This window comes from Hesperophylax consimilis, chromosome 8 (assembly GCF_061612785.1).
Source record: "Hesperophylax consimilis isolate HC1 chromosome 8, BYU_Hcon_1.0, whole genome shotgun sequence".
NCBI lineage: Eukaryota > Metazoa > Arthropoda > Insecta > Trichoptera > Limnephilidae > Hesperophylax > Hesperophylax consimilis.
In genome coordinates this window covers 30,448,741-30,465,155 of record NC_142843.1, presented here as the reverse complement: position 1 = coordinate 30,465,155, position 16,415 = coordinate 30,448,741, and the positions used below count along the sequence as shown (strand labels likewise).

Below are 16,415 nucleotides of genomic sequence, written 5' to 3'. Positions count from 1 at the left end.
CCGTTGTCAACAATATAAAATAGACAAATTGTCAATAAACAATATGAATGTACAAATGGCTAAAATAAAAATTAATATATAGGGTTTTCTAATAAGAGGTTTTTATTTATTGAAGCTATCATTTTTTGACATTCGATAAGTAGAAATTACGCCATTTATAAAAATGCACTGAAATTATTAAAATTCACTTGAGTGAATCAAATGCAAATCATCTTGAGTGATGAGGCCCATTTCCACCTCGGTGGCTTCGTCAACAAGTAAAATTGTCGCATCTGGGGCTCAGAAAACCCAAGAGTTATTGTTGAAAAACCTCTCTATCCTTAACGTGTGACTGTTTGGTGCGGTTTATAGTCCGGCAGAGCCATTGGACCTTACTTTTTCGAAAATGAGGCTGGAGCAACAGTTACGGTGAATTGATCGCTATCGAGAGATGATTAATGATTTTTTATGGCCGGAATTGGATGGTATTGATCTGGACAATGTTTACTTTCAACAATACGGCGCTACGTGCAACAACAAGCAACGAAACCATTGATCTTTTACGACTGAATATCAAAATAACACCTCTTATTGGAAAACCCTGTATAAATAAAATTTATTATGATTTCATTACATACAAACATATACAGAAAAACATACTTATCTGGCAGGTCACTTCAGGTAATTAACACACTTTCATTAAAAAATGATAATATGATAAAAGAAACACTGGATATTGCATGACTTCATATTTGCTAATTAAATACTAATAATAATTAAACTTATTAGATGATTAGTGGCAAAGTTGAGTTGAAATTTATTTTAAAGGTCTGGATAATTTAGCACCTTTTAGGACTGGAGAATTTTTCTGAAATGACCTTAAAATGGTTTTAAGTTGACAATTTTTAACACATTTAGTTATTTACGATGTGGCGGACTATGAAATTGAAGACTTTTATGGATAATTATCTGGTGTGCGCTTTGGTTCCTTCAACCTTCCGATAGCTGATGAAGCTGCTGACCTGGGCTAGTCGTGAATTAGCATTTTCAGCCGGAGCCATTTCGTTAAGTGACATCATATTAAATAACATCCAGCAGAACTTGAACTGGATTATTTCAGGATATTTGAGCCAGTGAAGATTTTTGAGAAGCTCTGAAATGTGGGAATATTAAGATACGCCTGTGTTGCGGCTGCGTTGAAAATTTACTGAGATGGTTTAAAAAGTATGTTTCTTCTTTAGTTTATTTTTAAAAGAGGTTTTATGTTATATTTTAACATTTAAAGAAATATCGAAATTTTATCAATTCTTCCACTGAATAGATAAAACACGCAATATATGCCTTTCGTAAAGATTTGAATGGAAACATTGATACTAGCCCATTTACTCTCTGACTCTCTTACATTTGCCTAACATCATATGAAACATTGTAGTTTTGTATTGGCAATTCAAGGCCCGATTAATCATATTTTTGAATAACAAAACACGTAAACATCGCCTTTCTTGTGTTCTTTATTCTATGGATTTAACGGATACAAGGTTTTTATTGGTAACACGGTTTTATCGAGAGTTTTCCAAAAAAGTAACTATCGCAGTCAGTCTCTGGGGAGGATGGTTCAATCCTCAGTCAAACAAAAATAATTCATTGATTAAGTTAATTAAAATAGTGTTATAGAAAAATAACTTTGTTTTTTACGGGTTGATTTTAGAGCTACGTATTAAGGAATTAAAGTATGGGATAATAACAACACAGAAGTATTTAATTTCAATCTTTACTAACTGAATTAGATTTATACATTTCGTTCAAGTCTTACTAGGTCTAGTATTCTTCAGTAGTCGGTTTTATTGCATTGTGATCTTAGTAGTTCCGTGTGTAGGCTTACTTCCTCGTCGTGTTTTTGTTATATAAACATGTACCTGTTGATCGTTATTGTTAATAATCTGTTTTGGTGGATGGTGTTTGGTGACAATAATATATTTCCCAGACAATCACTTGTCAGATTCTAACCGGTATAATCTTGCCCAATTGGTTGAATTGTCAATTCATGAACCTGAAACGAAACGAAATAACTAACATTAAAAAAATTACGATAATTGACAGTATCATTTACTCTTATAAAGCATATTTTTATGTGAACACTGCACAAAAGTCCTAACTCTTCACAACTATCCAGAGCCAGTGAAACTTTTCATCCCCAATTGGGATATGTTGTGAGGCTAAAAAAGAGTGGGGAGAGAAAAGAGGTTGGATAGAAAAAGAATCTGATTTTTCACGTATGACCATTGGACATGTCTAAATCCATTTCAAGCAACATTTCGAATTTGAATGGTGGTCTTTCAATATGGCCCAAAAAGAGTGTACAATACATTATATTATTTTTTTGTATTTTTAATTAAATGTGAAATGAGTCACAGGTATTATTAATTAATTACAATTTATTTGAGCACTTTTGGATTAAAACCATCAAGCGTAATCCGGATTCGTAGGACCATCGTGGATAGCGAATGTCATTTTGGTCTTCGGTGGCATTAGTTTTATATTTAAAACAAAAACAAAAAGTCGTCTGCACGTCGCCACTGTCAGAAATTATTATTTTTTTATTTTATTTTGGAAAACCGTTAAAATATTTTATGATGTATGGTAAAATATGTTTTATTATTTAACCAATAATAGATTTTCACTCAACTGTCTTAAGTAAGTGAATATAAAATAGAAAACATTAACATTCGCCTATTGGGGTAGAATGGTGTTAGGTAGGGGAAGGAATTTTAGTCTGTGTGTTGTAATATGTATTGTGTATTTGTTATTTATTTATTTAGGTGTAAAGATCTGAGGTGCTATGTTAAATAAGTCGAATTCACTGTATGAAGTGTTAAAAATGTATGAAGCGTAGCGAATGAATGCGTTTTGTTTTTAGTTAGTGTTGAATTATTGACATATGTGCCAAATGTATTTTTGTTTGATTACTAAACATATAAAAACATGAACTAGTAGCTCAGCGAATTGTGTGATTTTAATTTTATCTATTTAAATAATCAAATTTCCTTTGAAAACATAAGATTTTATTATCTCAATATATAAATCACTTGTCACTGTGTTCGTACACGCTAATCTCCGAAATCGCTTAACCGTATTGGAAATTTGTTAATGTGTATGGTTGCTTCCAGCTTGAAATATAGGATAGTTTTGGACCCGATAGATAGCGCTGTTTTTTGTTAAATTTAAAATTTGTGGATACATCCACAAATTTTAACTTCCTAAACCCCTTCCCCCTCAATATTTTTAATGCGATTTTAATCATTTTTTTACTGGAAAAAGGGTTGGTAATTTATTTTTAGTTGTGTAAGTTTTAAATAGATGGCAGTATGAACAAATCTATTAAAATCTGTATTACGCATAAAAAAGAAAATAACACACTCGAACATCGTTTCATTTTCAGTGCTCATTTAAACGTATCCCTGAAAATGCAACGATGTTTGAGTGTGGTACTTTCTCTATACGCTATCTATCTATCTAATACAGATGTCAATACATAGAAGGCGGTCTGCAGCAGGACAACATTTGCCCGTGGCCACAAGTAAACGATAAATGTTGCTTTAAAAAAAATTCAAATTGGGAATTACCTATACAACTTGTCTGAAGAATCATGACAATTCTTTTTTCAAATTTTTTCAGGTTGGTAGGTACCACAATATTTAAAAAATTCGAATAAGAAACACAACGATTTCATATTTGGGAAAGAATATCTTTACTGAACCATTAAAACGGCCACCACCTTGAACCGAAAAAACGATCGAAACAGGACTTTGTGCAGTTATAATGTTTCTTATACCTGTACGATTGGTCGTGTACCAAGAACGTAAACAATGGCATCGGTGATGTCCTCCACAGCAAGAGCAGCGGTGACGGGGCCAGCTTCCTCTTGCCTGTCTGTGTTGAAACTCCTCAGCATTTCGGTGTCGGTGCATCCGGGACTAAGACTCTGAAAACATGTTAATATTTCACTTTAGTTTTAAAGATGTCAATATGAGGCTAATAGGCCGCTTGAATGCATTTTACATTGACTTGGAAATAATTGTGGGTATAGATGTGAATATCTACTAAGATTAATCTTATATCTCTGCTTACTAGCAGATTTCTGTGTGTTGGGAACTAAAGTAAAAAGAAGGCTGCGCCAATTGTTATTTCTCTGCTTACTAGCAGATTTCTGTGAATTGGGAACTCTTGATTAAGTAAAAGGTTCTTTACAATAATTACGTTTATTTATGTTACAATAAATTAAATATGGATTTATCTACACTGTTCATCACCCGAGGGTTGGTAATTCTCTGTTTCTAGACGCTTGAAGTCTGACAGGGATACCCCATTGCTACACTCTATCGACATCCTGTCGGACTCTGAAGTAAGCTTTATGACTGGTGCCATCTATCGCTTGAATACCCAACTTTTTACCATACATTAAAAAAAATCAAATATTTATATTTATTTTAATAATTAAATAAAAAAAATCCATTTTTTTTAGCTCATGATGTTACTAAATAAAAATATTATAAAATTCCACACTGAATGTTATTTTATATATAAAAACACTGATATTTCCGTCAGCTTTTTGAAGTTGACATGTAGAATTAATTAATTAAACATAAAAACATTGTTTTAAGAAATTATGAAGCAATATTTTGAAAAATATAATATCTCTTAACATTTTTACGATCTCGGAAGTTACGGTATTTATGTAAATCCATTTTTAAACAAAGAAACGCAGCGTCCGCGCTTCCCGCAATTTTCAATTTTGACAGATACATAAAGTGATGTTTGTACGGCTTTTAAAGCAGTGTTGCGAATGCATATGTTCTTAAACACTCACGACATATTTTTAAATTGTCCACAAATATCCCGCAAGTTCCATCACCTCCAAAATTAAAAAAAACTCTATTGAAACAGCAATTATTTTTTTATTATCAAGTCATTTTCGTAATGTATTTCATTCAGGCTTAAAACTTAGAAATTTATTTGAAAATTTTGCTGCGAAAGAAAACAAAAATTATTCTCTCTTGAAATAAAAAAAAAAAGTAAAATTAATTTTTAAGATTGTTGGATAGTCAGGAAATGCTCTTGAGGACTTGCAAATTTATGTTAATAATGTGATGTAAAAAAAATTAAAAATGTACTCACGGTGATCTTGATGTTGCTACCGAGGTTACGCAGTTCCAATCTTAGGGATTCAGTCAGCGAAGAAACGGCATATTTGCTGGCACAATACATTCCCATCATAGACATCTGGGTTACAAAGCGCCCTACGATGCTGAAAAAATTATAAAATTTTGAGTTATGAAATCCAAAAACCTACGAATCAAAACCTGTATACAGACTCCGACTAATATCCGATTCCATCCGTACACGTTCAAGGAACCACGCCGGAAGGCTCGGTAGTCCAACCGCTCTTTTCTTAAATCGACATAAGACTAATAACGGGGGTTTGCTCCACACTCACTTTTTAATTATTAGTGATGCACTTATTACTAAAATCTCAAATGTTTCTAGAGGGATCCCTACGCATAAAGGTTATGTATAATAAAGATTAATAAAAACAGTACTTTACCATTAAAATATTTTATGTTAAACGGTTTGAAAAATTTATAAAACGTTTGTCATCTATAACACTAGCGGTAAGCACCAGATTTTATTTTTCTACACGGTGAATTAGTAATTTCCCGAAGGATCCATGTAGAAATATTTGAGATTTTAGTAATACGTTCATCAGAAATAATTAAAATAAACCCCACCGAAAGATCGATTTTCTAGGCCTGCCGGGGAAAATCGACCGTATGTCCGTCCGTAGGCCGCACGCCGAATATCGTTTTTACGTGACTTCGTCACTTATGTGGTTAAAATTCCAACTTTATTTTAGGGATAGAACAAATTCAACCGCAGGCCTTTCCAATACACAAAAGCCGCGCGTCGCATATTTTTGTGCACGGCTGCTTCACTTACGTCTTTAAGATTCTAGAATGATGTTAGGGTATTGTCTCATCTTGCCATTTATTAAATAATGAATTTAAAATTATGATCAAGTGTTACTCTCAATTAATTAATGTGACCGTTGAGTTTGTTCTTCACTTAAAAAACTTTATATATATGACTTAAACTTTATGTGGATTGACATTTGCTACACACAAAATCTAATTGTTTTCAAATGATAATATGACGATATCTGTATTTTAAAGCCACCATAGACGAGAAGCCTTCTCGCACAAGTAAGAAGTGGCAAATAGGATTAATGTTTTCGAAGCATTCGTTACTAAGCTTCCGTATTCACATCTTTGTGAAAGCCAAAACTTATCTAAATCTAGAGATAAAAATTCTGATTGTAAAGTTTAGTTAGATATTTCAATTAGTTGCTTTTCAGTGTCTCACATTAAACATATTATGTTCACTTAGTAATGTAAAACTTTGATAAACTATGTAGTGAGAGAATCGTAAGGTTAAAATCTATTTTCTCACTTTTGAAGAGTTCGCAATACTAAAAAGGTTGAATAACGATATTTAAAGACAATCAAATTTTTCGATCCCTTTCCACATTATTTACTAAAAAATCGGACGGTGATATCGGTAGACCTCTTCACAGAAAGTCATTTTTTACGACTACAGAAAAATGATATGGCTCAGTCTGTCTTTGCGGATAGAGAAACAATAGCGTGTGTTGCTTTTACGTCCAACAGATGATGCTGTTTTTCAAAACAGCATGTTTGTCCAACAGATGACGATGTTTTAAAATAAAAGCATGTTTTTACCTGTCATTGGTGACATCTATTAAATAAAGTGAGATAAAAACACGCGTATTCAAAAGTAACATTTTGTCAAAATTTCAAAGCAATCGATGAAGAACTTTCGGAGATTTAAGATTTTTAACAAACGAACATTAAATTTTTTATTTATGTGTATAGATAGATATGGTAAAATACCCAATACACTGATACCTTAAGGAAAAAATATTGATTGTTATCTTTTGCATGTTGATTAACTTTGTGTAATAAAAAAACCATAGATTTCTGAAGGTTAGATAAATAACAAAATAGAAAATATTATAATAAACTAAACGCTTTGTTCGTATAAATATAGGACACCAATAATGACATGGCCAAATGCACTCCCAGATTCATTCACTGGCCAGATTTGGAGATGATTTGGCAAAAAATAACCGCTATTTTACAAAATCCGCTGTCATATTGGATTCACAGCTTGAATTAACATTATCATATTTCACGTATAGATGGCGCCACTAAGTCCATTTTACAAATTATAAAAAATATATGTTATATGAGACCTAAAACATTTTCTTATTTTACTGGCGTAGTAGATGTCCACAAATTGTGTTTTCGAGTTCTGACCATGCGAATTGTTATTAACCGTTCAATGAAGTTCTCACCTGTTAATGTGGATGATGTGTCCATTATCTCCTCTCTTTCTCATTGACCTTACTGCTTCTCTGGTGGCAATACTGAGAGCCAATACGTTGGTCTCCAATATTCCCCTCCAGTCAGACGTTTTCCCATCTAAAAGCAAGTGTTAAATTATTGTATTATTTGAAATAAAATAATATTATTTATCATGGTTAACACGATGAACATTATAAAGTTAAAAACGTACTGGACCTGTACATGCAATGTATGCAATATTACGTTATTAGGCCGACATGCACACTTGTCTACGAATGCAATGCAAATTTGAATTTAATGAATTTTATTATTATTTTATAATGTTTAAAATTATTCGAAAATCTGTTTCATATTTCATCAACAAAAAGTGCAATAAATTTCAAGAAACGCCAAACGTCAAAAGAAACATAACCTTAAACGTCAAATCAACTCTTTGGAAAGCCATTTTTTTGGCTTTCACCCATTAAGGATGATCTTTGCCATACAAAATTAACATTTTTTAACAAATTATTATAAGTCTGTATAAGATAATGAAAAACCCATACATTTTATTACACAAATATATTATAAACATTTTTTTACATGTAAAGGAATAAGTACCTACCTAGAAATGCCTAGGATTCCTTTGTGTTCGAATTATGAATGTTTATTTTATTTTATACGCTTTTCAAATGTCATTGATGTCTTGTCTTGGTTACACATTAAACAGCATTACTGTTTTCTCGCTATGTGGCTGACATTTGAGTAATTGATATATTTAATTTGTTTAATAAATAAAGATCGACAAATAAACATTAAATGTCGTTTCTTTGATTTTAGAGCTACACATTGTTTAATTTGTCTTACATACATTTCATGTTAAAATTGTTAATAAGCTGTTTCCAAAAACGAACAAATAATAATATATATGCAAATAATATGATCATCTTCCGAGAGAGTTGCTTATGCTTTGGAAATTGGCCCAGAGCGCTATGAACGTAGATATTTCTTAGTTAACTATTTATACATTTAGACACGACACTTGATGAGATGATGGACGTTTTCCGTGAAACGATTTCAAACAACCCCAAGCCTATTTTCTTACCTGTGAGGAGTGATGGGTTGAGTTGTCCTGCATTATTGATCAAAATATCAACCCCTCCCAGAGTTTTTTCAATCCAAGCGAAAGCATCCACAATTTCTTCCTCTTTTCCCAAATTGCACACTCTAGTGTAAACTTTTCCTTTGCTTGCCGCAGCTACTTCCTACAAAATAAGTATATAAGTATATAATAAAATTAAATAAAAATTTGGATTGAAAATATCATCGATTCAATCATTTCCTTCCAGCTAAAATGTAATCAACAAAGATAATCAATTGAATGAAAGACCATTTTTCGATCAGATTAACTTAAAGTGAACTACTGAAATTATATTCGTCAAAAATTACGTCTGTGCTAAATAAATTTCACATTGTGTAATTCTGGCAATGTAAGCGGGAGGTAGTACGATCTGAGCATTGTTTTTTTTTAATCATTTCCTATTTTTCGGCAACTAAAAGATTGAAACTTTTTAAAACGATTTTACGCTTCAATGAATTTTAAATGACCTCTCACGACCGTTTTCTTCAAATTTGATCTTAAAAATTACAACTTTGGACTCGATTTACTCGAAAACGACAAAATTCAAAAATAAATTATTTCTTAAAATCGACTCTAAATGTGATGAAGATTCCCTCGTTTCCCGCTTGTACTGTGATTTTACGAATACGGTGTAAAATTCATTAAGAAAACTATTGTCGATTTATTATTTAGTTTATGACAAAAAAATTCACATATTATTTTTCATAGAAACTGATATACCTACATAGAAAACGTTTTTTTTTAATTAGCAAATATGGACAGAAACAAACGGATATATCTGTTAGAACTTTAAAGTTAATATTACTAAAACGAGGTGAAATAATTCAAATGAGCGTGAAAAGAAGTTGAAAATACCTTGAGTTTGTCTTCTCGTCTCGCAAGGGCCACTACGATTATACCCTTTTCGGCTAAGGCCTTAACGACGCCCGCCCCAATCCCGGCACTGGCTCCCGTTACCACAGCTACTTTTCCAACCCACTTTTCCATTATAACTCTTTTTAAGAATTTAAGAATGTATTTAATGCGTCGTTCTCGCACAAAAATCTATAATTGACTTGCTTTTGACGAGGTTCTAAAAAGCTTTATATACTTTCGCAACGAATGGCGCTGATAAGATAACTAATTGGTGAATATTCTAATCTAATATAAGATTAAAATAGGTAATAATTCATATTTTGCATTATTATTATTTAATAATAATTTACGGCTTTTTCGCACTGTCAAGATAATTATTTAAAAATAAATGTTTTTTGAAACATCTCGATAAGGTTTGAAATACGATAGGCAGGTATCGACTTAAGTGTAATATGTGCATTGTTTCAATTTATGTTTTAATTTAAATGCGCATATGTATAATAGAGGTAGCGCGCTAATCTTTAAAACTATGATAATTATTAGGCGTAAGTGACTGAAAATATTAAGTTAACCTTTCAGACCTCGGAAGGACATTACTAGCCACAAACATCATATTCCATTAGAGCCTCTGATGGACATTACTAGCCACAAACATCATATTCCATGAGAGCCTCTGATGGATAAATCTAACTGTGAGTCCATACGTTATAGAAGTTTTTTTTCATCTAGAAATTTCTATCATATCTAGAGATATGTAATTTGTTCGTAGTTGGATAGAGAATTATTATTATTATTTTTCTTATTCTTTTCAGATTAACTCAAATATTTTATACTTGATTCCATAAAAAATAGTTAAGGTGGGGGATTTTTTAATTGACAGTTAAAAGTTAAAAAATTATTTATATTATTTTATTGCATTAAAATCATAAAAAGTTACGTGATATTTTTCTTACTAATTCCCCACACAAAATGAATATGTTTTCTAAATATGGAATGCTAGTAATGTCCTTCCGAGGCTCTCATGGAATATGATGTTTGTGGCTAGTAATGTCCTTCAGAGGTTCTAATGGAATATGATGTTTATAGCTAGTAATGTCTTTCCGAGGCTTGAGGGGTTAAAATTATGATTTCTGATAAATTGGGAGATATTTTATTAAAATTATCATTAATTATAATCCGTCACCGCTATACTTGACTTTTATTGATAATTTAATGCCAGTCATCTTACGTTTGATTTAAAATTATCTTTGATTATTGTATCTTTGAAAAAACGGTTGCGCGGCTTTTTTCATACCAAACTTAAAATTGAATTGAAATACCCAACCAAACTGAATTTTTTTTTTAATCAAAAGGTGTAGCAAATACGCTACGGATATGTGGTATTTTAAATATTAATATTTTCGAAAAAGACAATCATTCCCGGGTTACGAATAACGTGACAATAGAAAATCTCCTACTACCACCACAGTAAGCAGAAAATGTTGCCTGTATTGTGATGGAGAAGCCGGGGAATTGAACACACTAAGCCTGGGTGGGACGTAAACACGATATCAACTCGGCCACCGACAGATCAAAATTATAATCAATATGGTACCAAATGTTGCTTTTGTTAGAATATGTAATTGTTAAAAATAATTTTTTTTTATTTATTTATTAATTTAAAAAAAAAAACATGACACATTACATATTACAGTGATCTTTGGCTGTCCAACTAGGAGATTACCTGTTTTAGGACAGTCAGAAATAGGCAGATTTATTAAATGCGATTCTTGTTTTGTCTAGTGTATTGACTTTTACTTAGTTATTGCACTTTATAAATAATTTGAAAAGTTTTCTTGGTTGATATAAGAAGTTGCTAACTATATATTTTAAATAATATAAATGTAGAGAATAGACTAAAAGAATATTCAAATATGATAATTCAAAAATAGCAATATAGTAAAAAATTATTGACATGTGAGTTTATCAAATTGAAATTTTACTTTTTATTTAGATGAAATTAATAAGCTAAAGAATCAAAAATAGATAAAAGAAAGAAAGGAGATTATAAGAAAATAGAGAATAAGAATAAGCCAAAAAAATACGAATAGGGATTAAAAAATATGCGAAAAGAAAAAAGTATATGTATAAATAAATATAAAAAAAATAGAAGCATGTAAGCTTTTCAACCATTCCGTGAAATCTTACTTTTAATTTGGTGAAATTAATGCGCCAGAGAATCAAAAATATATAAAAAAGAAAAGAAATTGAAAGGAAGAGTAGAAATAGATAGAAGATTAAAAAATAAGTTAATATTAAATTAATATTATTATTATTTTTTAGTGAGGTGCATTAGATATATTATGTATTTACAATTACTCGTTAGAAATATATTTTGCGAATGTCTGCAATAAAATAAAATCTGTGAAATTTACCTACTTAGAAATAAGACTTACTCATGTACACATAATCATACAATGTTATAGACATAGATATTTTGATTCGGTGGATCCTGCAGACAAGCTGGCATGTGACAGTTTTGTTGGTCTACCTATTTTGTTAAATAAATAAAAAAACAAATAAATAAATACATAAATAAAAAAAATAAAAAAATAAAATAAAAAATTTAAAAAAATATTTAAAAAAAATATATTTAAAAAAAAATAAAAAAAACATGTCTGCCTTTTCTCCATTCCAAGAAATTTTGTTTTGATTTTGTTGAATTAATGCTCTAGAGAATCAATATATATAAAAATAAAAATTTAAGAGAGAGTTAAGAAACTTAAACAAAGAAAATTAAAATAAAGAGATGTAATGAAAGGTTATAAGCAGATTTTGAATTTACAATGGTAAGAATTCCATGATATTTATTTATTTATTTATTTTTATTTAAGTACATAAAACAGGCATGGTGCCCAAAAATTTATATACATGGATGTTTAAATACATAATAATAACAAAATGATATCTTATACCTAGTGTGGTAATGGTCACATAATAAAATATAAAAAATAAAACATTATTCACGGCGTTCGTGGGTAAAGTGCGCTAACTTTGGGAGGTCATTCTATATATGGTAGAAGTAAACAAGGGCAAATATTTTTTTGTTTTTTTTTCCATACAAAAATATTTTTCCATAGAAAAAAAAAATCAACTTTCTTACCTAAAAACTATCTTAAAATATTAGAATTTCGAAAAAAGTCAAAATCATTTTTTTCTTCTAAAATCATCTAGAATCACCCCCCGAAGTAAGCGTACTTTGCCTCCGGACCTGTATAAATGAAATACTTGTAGGCATGAAAAAAAAATTATACGACAAATTCGTGTCCCGAATTAAATCGGTCGTTTTTTACGCCAATCAAAATGCTTCTTCTCTTCGTTTTTTTTTCATAATTAGTTAAATGAAAAACCGAATTCTTTAATGTCCTATATTTTCAAAATTTAAAACACAAATAAAATAGTAACTCATATTTGTACTAGATAATACTCATAATGGTTGTGATGATTTGAATACTCACATAAAATAAACGAGACGAACGTACCCCAAAAAAAAATTTGTTTAGACTAGGAGAAGATGACAGGCAGGGTTTTTTTAAAGTAAACACGTTCCCACGGGAAGTGAGCAGAGATCGATGGGACAGTCGGGTTTTGAACTTGGGTACGTTGACAGCTCCAAGAAATCGATACAAATCAGAAGTGTTGTGTGAAATTACAGTTAATTAGTGAATTCAGATGGTGTTAGAAAGCTTTGTTGAATATTGAATTAAAGTAAAATATTATTGAACCGGTGTTTGTGTGAAGTGAAAGTGGTTGTACTCAGTGAGGATAGAAAATTGCATAATTTGTAGAGCGCCGTTTTGTGAAAAAATCACCTCAGGGGCGCTAGGTGTTGTGCGATCGCGATTGTGTTATAAAGTTGTGTTGATTTAAGCGTGATTTCGTATACAGCTCGGACTAGATTGCTTGTCTTAAAAACATGGAAATAATAATGATAATGATTGAGTTTAAAACAGAGTGAACGTATTTAAAGGCAGGAAGTGTTTGATCGGATTAAGGAAGAATTAACGATTGGCGAGATGGCGTTCTAACCACGGAGACCGTAAACTAGAGAATCAAACAAATCATAAAACTCGGGTTCGAATCCTGACAGAGATTAGGGAGATTCAATTGTATTTACAGAATTATTTAATTACCCTTTTATAGGCGTAGGAAGGGGACCAAAATTGAACAAATTGCAAGGATTTCGCTAAAAGGAGGAAGGAATGCCGGTAGGGAGGAGACCGTAAAACTAAACTGATTTAGCTATTTAGTGGATAACCAGGTAGACTTCACGCTGAGAGTGGGAGATGGCTAACTGGGAGAGTTTTTTTATATTATTTATTAAATTTCAGAAAACCCTTTAAAAGACGGACACAACGAAGAACAGCAACTAAGTTTACAGCCCCTGCCGCCCAAATAATGTTTCAAAAGGGAATGTGTCAATCAGATTATCTATCAGCTGAAAAAGGGAGACGGGCCAATGACCTTTTCATATGTACGCCGAGGCGCGGTGTACAGTCAGTCGAAGGAGAAGTTTTGCTAGCGTATGACCGCCCGAATAGAAAGCGATCGGATGCAACCAGACAGAACAAAATTAGTACTCTTCTTCAGTTATTTGACTTTCTAATTTGATACTTTTCATCTATTGATTGACTTTCTAATTTACAAATTGGGATGCACAAAAACAAATCTAGAGTCAAAAGGGGGAGATGGTAATCTCCGAAATAAAACTATCATCCGAACAACTTTTCTCAACAGGTTCCTTTCGAGAGGTAGGCAGCCTCTTTAAATTAAATGCCAAAAATCAAAACAATTGTCCGTTTATACCTACCTGAGAGTATAGGTATTCAATAGAAGTTACCCATACCTAATACACGAGGATGCTAGTATCCTCATGAAATAATTACTGGAACCGAATATTAAAATACAGACAGTCCTCATCCTAAAATTTGGCATTTCGAGTAAACCTTACATATATCTCACATGATAATTGGCTGAATGGGTAGGCACACAACCTATCGATAGAAGCGGGCTAAATTTCGACAAGATCGTCGTGTGTTATCTATGTTATTGACCTACAAAGGGATGTAAATTCCCGACGACGAGGAATTTACAGCGTTTTCTAGAGGTGGCACGTAACTTAGGACCTTACGTGTCACATTTTCGCGACTAGATTCGTGACAGGGGATGTCATGGTTTTCCCCTTCTACACTCAGTAAAGTAGATTTTCCTGGAGGTGCATGAGGTTGGGGCAATTCTGAAATTGGTGAGGAGACCTGGTTTTCTTTATTCTGGCGTGACGGTTGCCGATTTGGAACAAGGGGAGACCCGGCCGGTTGTGATATCCAGACACGCAGATATCGATCGCCTTGTTCAAATTATCATCCATCGGTTTTGTTTGGTAAAGAGGAGGAGCCAACTTTAGCTTGAACAAATTCATTCCCTTTCCTCTCCTTCCCCTCCCAAAATATATACATGGATGGCGCCGACAACTAACACCATAAATTTATCGTATGTTTATCACACATATAAAATCTAACACCTTGTTATACTCACATTACCCTACGACAGGTAGAATCACGTAGCTAGTCGGTGAGCAGGCGAGTCAGAGAATGAGGTTTATGAAATGGCTTTAAAACACAGCGGTAATGGATTCAACTCACTCTATCTCAAAAGAACCGAGGGGTACCACACACATACAAAGATAACTAGGTTTCTATACCGAGAAACAAAAAAGCCAACACAACGTTCGGTGAAACCTTTTTATACTGAACCGTCACGTAAAATGATTACGTTCAAGATCGTAAACCACGTAGACAAACTAGGGTGCACACACTTGAAGGGGTGTGTAATAAAGAGAGGGGCAAGGGCTTGTAAAGACGGCAGGGAGTACATTCCTACCCCGGATATATACATAACCAAAGCCTTATGGAAAAGTTACCTATGGGACTTAAAGAAAATTTATCGTAGAAAAAAGAGAAGGAAAAGTTTGAAGAGGACAGATCATTACATGGTATAGCTTCTGAATAAATAAATAATTGTATTGTTTGGTTAGGTAATTAAGCCTCAAATACAAATTTAAGTTTCTTTTGAAAAATTACTAAATGAGACACAAACAAGAAAAAGGTGGCTTTACTTAGGTTGGTTAGGTTAGGAGGTTGTTTACAAGCACCTTCAACCACCACATAGTCGATCTACGACCATCAAGAGCATGTGACGTTTGCTTATCATCAAATATATTAATTACATGCCGCAAAGATGCCATATATTCTTTAAAATGAGTAAATTGTGAAATAACACAAATTCATCATATAAAATTTACTTGCGCACCCGGGATTTGAACCCGCGACCTCCAGCTTGCTGGTCGAGAGCCTTACCCCTCAACCACGTAGGCATTTGAAATGTGTATTTCTTTCGTTCAATTTCTCTGGGTTAATCGTGACAAATGACGTCAGATTTCGTGATTTATCCTGGATCTGCGATGTTTACTTAGCATGCAATTTTTAACATAACATTAATGTTAACTTTTAATTAACTTACCGTTATTTCTCACGGGTCTACGCTAGTATTATGATGATTTACTCTGTGCTGGGTGCTGCGTTACTAAATGCAAGAAAAAAAATGTTACAAATTTACAAAGATAATATTCTAAATAAATCAGCTCCATAAAAATAATGAAAATCATCGATTCTACAAACTCTGAAGTGTAAAAAAAACAATAGGGCAATTTAACTATAAAATATACTGAAGCAAAGTTTTTTAATTAATTACCAGAAAGTATCAGAAATATAAATAACAGTGAAGTTTTTAAATTTCATCTTAAAAACACAATGAAAATATAAAATGAATACTTTGACTCATAAATAAAGAAATAGCAAACATAATAACACATCCCTCATGCACAAAAGCCTAGCTGTATTGTTGTGGCACATCTTATATATAACAAAATGTGAAACGATTACTATGTCATAGTAGTAATACTATATTTTCTGTGAATGATGTAA

At 32.1% G+C, this 16,415-nt stretch overlaps 2 protein-coding genes across 2 annotated transcripts in view; one reads left to right on the top strand and one right to left on the bottom strand.

Moving 5' to 3' along the window:
• The window catches only part of Hs3st-A (Heparan sulfate 3-O sulfotransferase-A), a 420,705-nt gene that overhangs the window by 328,053 nt on the left and 76,237 nt on the right, over window positions 1-16,415 (top strand). The window lies entirely within an intron of this gene.
• Window positions 1,737-9,580, bottom strand: LOC149421868 (farnesol dehydrogenase-like). The gene is made up of 6 exons (XM_089634121.1): window positions 9,394-9,580; window positions 8,503-8,662; window positions 7,409-7,535; window positions 5,155-5,284; window positions 3,812-3,961; window positions 1,737-2,029 (listed from the first exon to the last, which is right to left on the bottom strand). Exons 1-6 carry the CDS (start codon window positions 9,523-9,525, stop codon window positions 1,982-1,984), a joined length of 747 nt encoding a protein of 248 aa, XP_089490247.1. The 5' UTR covers window positions 9,526-9,580; the 3' UTR covers window positions 1,737-1,981.